This window comes from Mytilus edulis, chromosome 4 (genome assembly GCF_963676685.1).
Source record: "Mytilus edulis chromosome 4, xbMytEdul2.2, whole genome shotgun sequence".
Lineage (NCBI taxonomy): Eukaryota > Metazoa > Mollusca > Bivalvia > Mytilida > Mytilidae > Mytilus > Mytilus edulis.
The window spans coordinates 30,277,578-30,290,592 of record NC_092347.1 but is presented as its reverse complement, the minus strand read 5'-3'; the positions used below and the strand labels follow the sequence as shown (position 1 = coordinate 30,290,592).

At 35.7% G+C, this 13,015-nt stretch overlaps 1 protein-coding gene across 1 annotated transcript in view; it reads right to left on the bottom strand.

Moving 5' to 3' along the window:
* LOC139519382 (epoxide hydrolase 4-like) overlaps nt 1-12,572 on the bottom strand; it is a 20,171-nt gene extending 7,599 nt beyond the window's left edge. The window contains exon 1 of the mRNA XM_071311397.1: nt 12,223-12,572. Within this exon, the coding sequence (XP_071167498.1) occupies nt 12,223-12,429 (207 nt within the window). The 5' untranslated portion in view covers nt 12,430-12,572. The remainder of the gene's footprint in view (nt 1-12,222) is intronic.
* Between the last annotated feature and the right edge of the window lie 443 nt (nt 12,573-13,015).

Genomic DNA, 13,015 nt, shown 5'->3' with positions numbered 1-13,015 from the left:
GTGCATCTACACATGCAAGTTATCATTTTTGCAAAATTTCAGTAAGTTTGAAGCATTTTGAAAATTTTGATATTTTTGCTGTTTCCATGGTTACGGCGGCCATTTTGGAAATTCCAACTTCAAAATGGAACTCCGCACATGTCAGTCACTATTCCTGTAAAGTTTCATCCAGTTTGCAGCACTTAATTTTTTTTTGGAAATTTTGAACATTTGTGCTGCAACCATGGTTACAGTAGATAATTCCAAAATTCTAAAGGCGTACATCTCATTGCCACATGTCATGTTATATATCAATACAGTTTCATTTACTTTGGTGCAATACTCTCTGAGAAAATGCTGATTTTATGCATTTTTCCATAGGGTCAATGCAAAACTTGGCCCCAGTTTCCATGACAACGGCGGCCATTTTGAACTATCCAAATATTGTCTTGACATCTTGGCATACTGGAGAACATTTCATAAAGTTTCATCCAGTTGGATCTGATAAGGAAAGAGTTAGAATTTTTTATATTTTAGCTGTTTCCATGGTAACGGCAGCCATTTTGAAAATTCCAAAGTCAAACTGGAAATCAGCACATGCAGTTAACATTCCTGTGGAGTTTCTTCCAGTTTGGAACACTTTGATTTTTTTTCGCATTTGCGGATGGCACCCTTTCCCCATTGCCAGGCCAGCGGCAGCCATTTAGAAAATTGTTGCTGTTTCCATGGCAACGGCGGCCATTTTGAAAATTCCAAACTCAAAAGTCAAGTCTACACAAGCTAGCAAAATTTGTTATAAGTTTCATTAAATTTAAAGTATTTTGAAGTTTTTCATATTTTTGCTGTTCTCATGGTAACGGCGGCCATTTTGAATATTCCTAAAGTCAAATCCCCGCTGCAATTTTCTCCCTCCATAATCATATACGATTTAATGTCTGTAGAATAAATTTAACATTGATGTTCTGGAATGTTCTGCGAAAATTCAAAGTTTTGACCTTTTTGCATTGTTTCCATGGTAACAACAGATATTTGGAAATTCCAAAGCCAAATTCCACATCTTCCAATGTTGCTCATCGTTACTGTGAAGTTTCATTAGTTTGGAGCATTTTGATATTTTTGAAATTTTTGGTGTAGTTTCCATGGCAACATAGTAGTTCCAATGAGTGTCAAAATCATCCAATACCTGTATATAGTGGGCACCTTCATTGTATTAAAATATGATGATTCCTGAGTTTAAGCATATTCAAACAGTTCACCAAAACAAAAAAACAGAAATTTTTCACATTTGTTTCGTTTCCATGGCAACGGCAGCCATCTTGATGATGCCATACCTCACTGCACTACTTAATGTGGTGGTCAACATTATGGTATAGTTCCATCAATATTGTTCAGCCAATTCTGAGAAATAGTATGGACAAAAAAGTGTGGAAGAATAAATATAACTAGATTTGTCAATTGCTAGCAATAACGGATGGCACCCTCGTCCCCCATTGCCAGGCGAAGCGGCAGCCATTTGAAAATTCAAAAGTCAAAGAGTGCATCTACTCATGCAAGTTATCATTTTTGTAAATTTCATTAAGTTTGGAGCAATTTGAAATTTTGGACAATTTTGTTGTTTCCATGGTTACGGCGGCCATTTTGGAAATTCCAACGTCAAAATTAAACTCTGCACATGTCAGTTACTATTCCTTTAAAGTTTCATGCAGTTTGCAGCACTTTAATTTTTTTTGGAAAATTTGAACATTTGTGCTGCAACCATGGTTACAGTAGATAATTTCAAAATTCTAAAAGCAGACATCTCATTGCCACATGTCATGTTATATATCAATACAGTTTCATTTACTTTGGTGCAATACTCTTTTAGATAATGCTGATTTTATGCATTTTTCCATAGGGTCAATGTTAAACTTGTCCCCAGTTTCCATGACAACGGCAGCCATTTTGGAGTTTCCAAATATCATCTTGGCATCTTGGCATACTGGGTAACATTTTTATAAAGTTTCATCCAGTTGGGTCTTATTACGACAGAGTTAGAATTTTTGATATTTTAGCTGTTTCCATGGTAACGGTAGCCATTTTGAAAATTCCAAGATCAAAATGCAGCTCAATCCATGCCTGTTAATATTTAAGTGAAGTTTCGTGCAGGTTGGAACACTTTGAATATTTTCGGATTTTTGCTGTTTCCATGGAAACGGCAGCCATTTTGACTATTCCAAAGTCAGGTGCACAACTTCACATGCTGGTGCACATTGTGGTATACTTCCATCAACATTGGTCAACTCAATTCCAAGAAACTGCGTGGACAAAATGTGTGGAAGAAGAATAAGGAAAACTAGATTTGCCATTGCAAGCAATAGCGGATGGCACCCTTCCCCCTTTGCCAGGCGAGCGGCAGCCATTTTGAAAACTTCAAAGTCAAAGAGTGCATCTACACATGCAAAACATCATTTTTGTAAAGTTTCATTAAGTTTGGAGCATTTTGAAAATTTTGAATTTTTTGCTGTTTCCATGGTAACGGCGGCCATTTTGAAAATTCCAAACTCAAAAGTCAAGTCTACATAAGCTAGGCAACATTTGTTATAAGTTTCATTAAATTTAAAGCATTTTGAAGTTTTTCATATTTTTGCTGTTTCCATGGTAACGGCGGCCGTTATGAATATTCCAATGTCAAACCCCCGCTGCAATTTTTTCCCTCCATAATCATATAGCATTTAATGTCTCTAGAATAAATTTAACATTAATGTTCTGGAATGTTCCGTGAAAATTCAAAGTTTTGACCTTTTTGCATTGTTTCCATGGTAACAACAGCTATTTTGGAAATTCCAACTTCAAATGCCACATCTTCCAATGTTGCTCATCGTTACTGTGAAGTTTCGTGAAGTTTGGAGCATTTTGAGATTTTTGAAATTTTTGGTGTAGTTCCCATGGCGACATAGTAGTTCCAATGAGTGCCAAAATCATCCAACACCTGTATATAGTGGGCCCCTACATTGTATTAAAATATGATGATTCTGAGTTAAAGCATTACCATACAGTTCACCAAAACTAAAAACTGTATTTTTTCACATTTGTTCTGTTTCCATGGTAACGGCAGCCATTTTTTACCATTCCAATGTCTCTTGCACAACTCCACATGGCGGTTCATATTATGGTATAGTTCCATCAACATTGGTCTGCCCAATTCTGAGAAATAGTATGGACAAAATGTGTGGAAGAATAAAAATAATAACTAGATTTGTAATTGCTAGCAATAACGGATGGCACCCTCGTCCCCCCATTGCCAGGCGAGCGGCAGCCATTTTGAAAATTTCAAAGTCAAAGATTGCATCTACACATGCAAGTCATCATTTTTGTAAAATTTCATTAAGTTTGGAGCATTTTGAAATTTTGGACAATTTTGCTGTTTCCATGGTTACGGCGGCCATTTTGGAAATTCCAACTTTAAAATGCAACTCCGCACATGTCAGCCACTATTTCTGTGAAGTTTCATCCAGTTTGCAGCACTTTATTTTTTTTGGAAATTTTGAACATTTGTGCTGCAACCATGGTTACAGTAGATAATTCCAAAATTCTAAAAGCGTACATCTCATTGCCACATGTCATGTTATATATCAATACAGTTTCATTTACTTTGGTGCACTACTCTCTGAGAAAATGCAGATTTAATGCATTTTTCCATAGGGTCAATGCAAAACTTGGCCCCAGTTTCCATGACAACGGCGGCCATTTTGAACTATCCAAATATTGTCTTGACGTCTTGGCATACTGGAGAACATTTTCATAAAGTTTCATCCAGTTGCATTTTATAACGAAAGAGTTAGAATTTTTGATATTTTAGCTGTTTCCATGGTAACGGCAGCCATTTTGAAAATTCCAAAGTCAAACTGGAAATCAGCACATGCCAGTGAACATTCCTGTGGAGTTTCTTCCAGTTTGGAACACTTTGATTTTTTTCGCATTTGTGCTGTTTCCATGGAAACGGCGGCCATCTTTTACCATTCCATAGCAAGGTGCACAACTTCAAATGGGGGTCCTCATTATGTTATAGTTCCAACAATATTGGATCACTCAATTCTTAGAAACACGATGGACAAAATGTGTGGAAGAATAATAAAAATAACTAGATTTGCCATTGCAAGCAATAGCGGATGGCACCCTTCCCCAATTGCCAGGTGAGCGGCAGCCATTTTGAAAATTCCAAAGTCAAAGAGCTCATCTACAGATGTCTATAAACATTCTTGTAAAGTTTCATCAATTTTGGAGCATTTTGAAATTTTTGAAATTTTTGCTATTTCCATGGTAACGGGTACCATTTCAAAAATTCCAAAGACAGGTGCCACTTTGGGACATGCCATGTAACATATCCATGAAGTTGTAGAAGGTTTGATCTTATATTGTTGGAGGAAATGCAGCTTCAATGTGTTTTCCCTTAGGGCCAATGTTAAACTTTCGCCCTGTTTCCATGACAATGGCGGCCATTCTGGAATTTCCTAATATTGTCACAACATCTAGACATACCAAGGAACATTACCATAAAGTTTCATCCAGCTAGGTGTTATAATGAAAGAATTAGAATTTGCATTTTTTTTCACATTTTATCAGTTTCCATGGCAACAGCAGCCATCTTGATGATGCCATACCCTGTTTGCAAAACTTCATATGCTGGGTAACATTATGGTATAGTTCCATGACCATTCGATCAGACAGTGCCAAGATATGGCTTGGACAAAAAGCGTGGAAGAAAAATAAAAATAACTAGATATGTAATTGCTAGCAATAACGGATGGCACCCTTCCCTAATTGCCAGGTGAGCAGCAGCCATTTTGGAAATTCCTAAGTCAAAGACCCCATTTAATGTTGTCTATTAACATTTCTGTAAAGTTTCGTCAATTTTGGAGCATTTTGAAATTTTTGAAAATTTGGCAGTTTCCATGGTTACGGCGGCCATTTTGAAAATTCCAAAGACAAATACCATTTCTGTATATGACAGTCAATATTTGTGTGAAGTTTGAATCATTTTTGAGCATTTTTAGTTTTTTTTACATTTTTGCTGTTTCCATGGCAACGGTGGCCATCTTGAAAATGCCATACCCCGATTGCAAATCTGCACATGCTGGTTAACATTCTGGTATAGTCCCATGACCATTGGTTCATCCAGTTCCAAGATATAAGCTGGACAAAAAAAGTGGAAGAATAAATAAAAATAATAAGAAAAAAAGAAACGTAGAATAACAATACGTCACCCCAACTCCGTTGAGGGTGCCATAACTAGAATTGCCATTGCAAGCAATAGCGGATGTCACCCTTCCCCCCATTGTCACTAAGCGGTAGCCATTTCAAAACAACTTAACAGAGAATGCAGATCTATGAATTGCAATATATCTTTCTGTAAATTTTCAGTACAATAAGAGCATTGTCAAAAGTTTCACATTTCTGCTGTTTCCATGGCAACGGCAGCCATTTTGAAAATTCCAAAGTCAAAAGTCTCATTTATACATGCCAGTTGACATTAATATTAAGTTTCATTAAGTTTAGAGCATTTTGAAAATATTTGACATTTCTGCAGTTTCCATGGCAACGGTGGCCATTTTGGAAATTCCAACTCCAAAAGTCGCATGCAGACTTGACAGTCAACAATCATACTAAGTTTCATTACTTTTTGAGCATTTTGAAATTTTTGAAATTTTTGACATTTTGGCTGGTTTCTATGGTAACACAGACCATTCCAAATTTCTAATGGCAGATTCCACATTGGTACATAGGAGGGAACATACCATAAGAGTTTCAATGGATTTGACCTACCATTTTAAGGAAGTAAATGCCACTTTTTCAGGTTTTTAAAGCGTTTTGACCATTTTTGCCTTGTTTCCATGGTAACACAAGACATTTTCGAAATTCCAACGTCAAATTGCACATCTTCCAAAGTTGCTCATCGTTATGCTAAAGTTTCAAAAAATTTGGAGCATTTTGATATTTTTGAAATTTTTGGTGTAGTATCCATGGCAACATAGTAGTTCCAATGAATGCCAAAAATCATCCAAAAGAAGTATACAGTGGGCACCTACATTGTATCAAAATATAATGATTCTGAGTTTAAGCATCTCCAAATTATTCACCAAAACCCAAAAATTGAATTTTTCACATTTGTTCCGTTTCCATGGTAACGGCAGCCATTTTTAATGGTCTTAAGACCTACTGCAACCCGGAATTTTGTGTTCCTCATTATAGTCAACTATCATTAAGATTGGTTCCATTGTCTCCAAGAAAACTGCCGGACAAAATCATTGGAAGAATAATAATAATAATAGTAAAGAAACAGAGGAAAAGCAATATGTCACCCGACATTGTCGATCGGGTGACATAATAAGAAAAAAAAGAAACGTAGAATAACAATATGTCACCCCAACTCCGTTGAGGGTGCCATAACTAGATTTGTAATTGCTAGCAATAACGGATGGCACCCTCGTCCCCCATTGCCAGGCGAGCGGCAGCCATTTTGAAATTTCCAAAGTCAAAGAGCGCATCTACAGATGTCTATCAACATTGTTGTAAAATTTCATCAATTTTGGAGCATTTTGAATTTTTTGAATTTTGTGTTGTTTCCATGGAAACGGCGGTCATTTTGGAAAATTCCAAAGTTGAATTCCAACTCTTGATGTGCCACTTAACATGTCTGTCAATTTTCAGAAAGTTTGGAGCATTTTGAAATTTTTGGACATTTCTGCTGTTTCCATGGTAACGGTGACCATTTCCAAAATTCCAAAGACACCTACCACATTGGCACATGATAAGGAACATACCATTAAAGTTTCAATGGTTGCATATACCATATTAAGAGTTTAAATACTACTTTAAGATTTTCCCCATAGGGTTTAATGCTAAACATATTTAGTTTCCATGGCAATATAGTAGTTCCAAAGATTCCCAAAATCATCTCAAACCTGTATATGGTGGACACCAACAATATATAAAAATTTGATGATTTTCAGTTCAGGAATATTCAAATTATTCACCAAAAACCAAAAAAATATTTTTTACATTTGTTCTGTTTCCATGGTAACGGCGGCCATCTTGCACATGCGGAAGTCTGCTGCACAACTTCACATGGTGTTCCACATTGTGGTATAATTCCATCAACATTGGTCCATTCAATTCCGAGAAATAGCGTGGACAAAATGTGTGGAAGAATAAAAATAATAAGAAAAAAAGAAACGTAGAATAACAATATGTCACCCCAACTCCGTTGAGGGTGCCATAATAATAATAAAAAGAAAAAAAAGAAACGAACAATAACAAGATGTCACCCCAACTCCGTTGAGGGTGCCATAAAAAGAATCGATGAATAACAATACGTCACCCCAACTCCGTTGAGGGTGCCATAACTAGAATTGCCATTGCAAGCAATAGCGGATGTCACCCTTCCCCCATTGCCACTAACCGGCAGCCATTTCAAAATGGTTTAACAGTGAATGCACATATATTCATGGCAATACATCTTTCTGTAAATTTTCAGTGCATTCAGAACATTTAAAAAAAATCACATTTCTGCTGTTTCCATGGCAACGGCAGCCATTTTGAAAATTTCAAAGTCAAAAGTGTCATCTGTACATGCCAGTGAACAATAATATCAAGTTTCATTAAGTTCAAAGCATTTTGAGAAATTTTGACTTTTTTGCAGTTTCCATGGCAACAGTGGCCATTTTGGAAATTCCAAAGTCAAAAGTCTCATCCAGACTTGGCAGTCAACTATCATATTAAGTTTCATCAATTTTGGAGCATTTTGAAATTTTTGAGATATTTGATCCTGTATCCATGGTAACAGATTAGTTCCAATGATTGTCAAAATCAATCAAAATCTGTATATAGTGAATAACTATGTTGTGTAAAAATTTGATGATTTCAAGTTGAAGCATATCAAAATTATTCACCAAACCCTGAAGTTGTTAGAGCATTTTGACACTTATGCTCTGTTTCCATGGTAACGACAGACATTTTGGAAATTCCTACGCCAAATTCCACATCTACCAATGTTGCTCATCGTTACCATGAAGTTTCAAAAATTTTGAGCATTTTGATATTTTTGAAATTTTTGGTGCAGTTTCCATGGCAACATAGTAGTTCCAATTATTGCCAAAATCATCCAAAACCAGTATATGGCTGGCATCTACATTGTATCAAAATATGATGATTCTGAGTTTAAGAATCTCCAAGTTATTCACCAAAACCAAAAACTGGAATTTTTCACAATTATTCTGTTTCCATGGAAATGGCAGCCATTTTTTATGGTCTCAGACCCACCTGCAACCCGAAATTTTGTGCTTCACCTTATAGTGAACTATCATTAAGATTGGTTCCATTTCACTCCAAAAAACATGCCGGACAAAATAGGTGGAAGTATAATAATAATACAGAAAAAGAAACAGAGGAAAAGCAATATGTCACCCGACATTGTCGATTGGGTGACATAATAATAATAATAAGACAAAAAGAAACGAACAATAACAATATGTCACCCCAACTCCGTTGAGGGTGCCATAATAAAAAAAATAAGAACTGACCAAAAACAATAAGTCTCCAAACTTTGTTTGGGAGACTTAATTATTGTCCAGGACAATATTTCATTATGAAATACTGTCAGTGGACAATATTTTAAATGAAATTTTGTCCGACAGACAATATTTCATGGGGACAATATTTTGTTACACATATCCATCAACCAAGATGGCTGCCAACGAGTGACTAAGTTTAACAGTTTAACAAAGAACACTATGGAAAATATACACAAATGGTTTTTTTTCTACAAAGCTGCTTAATGGATTGAAACCAAACATGGTATGATAAATAAACCCCAAGGGTGACTGGGGTATAGAAATATGGTCGCTTGGTCTTCTCCCGACCGGCAGTAAAACGTTTGCTGAAGTGGGGCGTCCGTTTGGCTGTGCGGGATGTATCAAGTTCGCAGTCACGTCCGTCAGAAGGGGACGTTAAATCCGATGCCTCGTGTAAAGAGAATGCCACGCTCTTTGCACGTTAAGAACCCTTGCAACAACTCTTTGAGGGGTCCGTAGGTGGCCTGTTGCAAGGCAAAATTTCTGTCCCTATCCAATATATCCTCATTTTCCAGTGGCAGTCCAAATTTCCCCGACCATCATCCTAGATGGCCTCTATTACAACAACCTACCTATTGTATTTATTGTGAACTTGTTCTCGTCCTGAATATGCATGAAATATTTGCCACTGGACGTTAAGCAACCAACAATCAATCAATCAATAAATAAACTCATCATAGATACCATGAATACAGTTTGTATTTACGCCAGACACACGTTTTGTCTTCAAAAGACTCATCAGTGACGCTCGAATCCAAAAAAAGGTTAAAAAGGCCAAATAAATAACGAAGTTGAAGAGCATTGAGGACCAAAATTCCTAAAAGTTTTCTTTTGAGGGGCTGACCAAGTGGTGTTACTTTGTAGCTGGTTTTTCATGCAAGATGCCGGCTGTCAGCAGGGAGAGTAAGTTTAACATACGGCCCTATGGGAAGTACATACACATGATTTTCTTCTAGAGAACCACTGAATAGAATGAAACCAAACATGGCATGGATGTTCCTCATAAGGTGCTGACCAAGTGTTGTAACTTTGTAGTCGAACTATCATCCAAGATGACCGCCAGTGGGGGACTTAGATTAAAGTTCCACTAAAGTCAAAATATAGGACACTTCATAGACATCTAAACTTTGCCTGTATGTTTATGCTCTACCCAGGATAGTACAGGGGCATTATGTTTTCTAGTCTGTGCGTCCCTTCGTTTGTTTGTCCGTTCATTCATTCGTTCGTTCGTTCCTCCTTCCGTCTGTCCGTTCATTCATCTGTTTATCCGTCACGGTCTGTTCCGATTCAGGTTGAATTTTTGGCCAAGGTAGTTTTTTATGAAGTTGAATGAAGCCCGAACAACTTGAAACTTAGTACACATGTTCCCTATGATATGATCTTTCTAATTTTAATGCCAAATAAGAGTTTTTATTCCAATTTCATGGTCCATTGAACATAGAAAATGATAGTGCGATTGGGGCATCCGTGTACTATGGTCACACTAAGTCCTAAACTATTGAAACATATGCTCATTTAAATATGCTTAACATGTAGACACTGTGTAAATTGTAAATAAACTTGAAATTATTATGTCATGTATGTTGTGGTCAAACCGGTTCTTTGGGTGATCACTAAATTTTCCAAAAATATCTGGAGACTTGCAAGACGACTTTATCTGTTTAAAATTGGTATAGTCCAGTCAATCTAGCATATATTTGACCCTAACCTTAAAGTTTTTTTGACAGATGATTTTTATACGACCGCAAAACATTTTGGGGTCCTTTTTGGTATCACGTTGTCGTCGTCAGCGATGGTTTCCGGATAATAACTTTAGTATAAGTAAACAGAAATCAATAAAATTTTAACACAATGTTAAAAACACAAAAGTTAGCTTGGGATTGATTTTGGTTAAGGTTTAGGAATTAGGGGCCTAAAGGGCCCAACAATAGCATTTATCTAGTGTCAGAACAATAAGTTTGTATAAGTCTGAAATTGTACCACAATGCTAATGCCATAAGTAGAAGGTTGAGATATATTTTAAGGGTTATGGGGCAAACAGTCTAGGAATAAAGGGCCAAAAAGGGGCCAAAAACAAGCATTTTTGTAGTTTCAAGTCAATAAATTGGAGTTATCTTTCTTTGTCCAGAATGGTTATTGAATCGCCTAAAACCAATGCTTTATATAATCTTCTTTGAAAATTAGAGTTATCTTTCTTTGTCCAGAATAGAAGTTGAATCAACTTAAATCAATGCTATAAACAATATATACAATGCAATATTCACTTTACTACCAACTGATAAAATAAAGCAATCTTTACCATTCAGTGATTACAAACACTTTGATTACCATTCCAGGATTATGCCCCTTTACAAGTGTAAAAAATTGAAGACTTAATTTTTTTCGTTTCTGTTCTCATAATTTAAGTTTGTCTCAACTAAATTTAATGAAATGTGTATATATAATGCTTATAACCTCTAAACTCAGTTTAAGTTTAATTTTTGGCAGCTCCAATTTTACAGTTCTTGAGTTATATCCCTTTATAACGTTATATGCTAGCGGGGGCATCATCTGTGTTCTTTTGGACACATTCCCATTTATTTTTTTAGAAGTTACTATTAACCATATTAATTTTAGCCATGACTGTATGACATTTTATATTTTAATATTTTATGATATATTTAATGAGTAGAGTAGTTATTGTTGCAAACTCCATTAGAAATTTGAATTGAGATCATTTTTGGAATAAGGGAAAGGGGGAAGTGAGAAAAAAAATTGGGGTGAGGGTCAATTTTTTTTTCTCATTTCAGATTTCAGAATTTTAAAAGAAAATGTCTTAGTATTTTTTCTTTGAGAGTATTAATATTCAACAGCATAGTAAATTGCTCAATAGAAAATTTTTTTTAAGTTCATTAGCCCACACTCATTCTGAGTCAGAAACCTATGATGTGTCAACTATTTAATCACAATCCAAATTCAGAGCTGTATCCAGCTTGAATGGTGTGTCCATTATACTGTCCCCAACCGTTCAGGGTTCAACCTCTGCGGTTGTATAAAGCTGCGCCCTGCGAAGCATCTGGTTAAGTTTTAATCTACAGGTAGCATTATATCCCAAACGTACACAGAAAAAAGTCCAACAAAATATAACTTGATGAAGACTAAAAATTTAAAATTCCTATGGAGATTTGCATTGAAAAGGGAAACAACTCTTTAAAAAAGGCAGAAATATCAATAAAAATTATAAAAAAAATAACTTTACAGCTTCTATATAATTCAGCAGAATGTATTGATTCTTGTGGGTTTTTTTTTAAACTGAATTCAGTTAAATACTTGTCTATTTTAAAGATCTATTCTGTATTCAAGTATTCAACATGGTCAACCGTCCATAGAAAAAATATGCTCTGTGACATAACTTCAACTTGTCATTTGAACTGTACTGCAAAATATTAACACTATAACAAGAATTTCGAAAAAATATGGAGAATGCAACTTAAAAATAGACAGGAATTAAAATCGTTTCTTTCGTCTTTTTGTAATCGTTGAAAATGTTAGCCAAAGGCATTGATATTTGATATCGGAAAGTGACATTGTCATGCGAGTACATAATAACATGTAGACATACTGTACAGAAAGTCAGATTAAAGTGAATACTTGCCTCTAAATGTATAAAGCCGTGAGAACCCAATGTTGGGTCATTCAAACAGGCTGGCATCACATCTCTGGTCTTTGGCCATGCAGTCGTGAATGATTTAATTGGATGTCGAATAAATCTCCAAATAAGACCCATTACTGACATGGCAGCGAAAAATATTCCAAACGATAGTGCCACACAATATTGAATTTTGTGCGTAACCCACCCCATATTCAACGGGGTAGTTTTTTCAACAAACACTTAGAAAATAAAACGTTTTGTGTACTTTGGACCGTATTAAAAGAACGTGATAAAAGGAGTTTCGTACAAGGTTACAAAGTAAACAGGGAACTAGTATTCTGGGGTCAATTTCTAGAATGAGAAAAAGTAAAACTCGGACCACTAATGGTTTTATTAAACATCCGGATCATATGAATTTATTTTCCCCATTCTCTTCTCATGATTCTACAATACAAAGATAGATCTACAAAGTAGCCTACAGACCAGGGTTAATAGAATTGTAAATTAACCGTTTTGTAAAAGACCTGTATGTTATAACAAAGTAATGGAAGTACAATTGGCAATAACTGCTATAGGTCCTCCATTGTTTTATATTTAAATGGGATATGTATTACAGACTAGGGGAATAGCTCTGATAGCATGGATGGAGGCGATAACAAACTGACACATAAAAACACATCTTCTCCATTTTCTACATTTAAATCAGACAAAGATGACGTCGCAAACATAAATACAAAATACTGACAAAAGGGGAACAGCTCTCTCTTGCATACAGAAACATAATCTGACCATACAT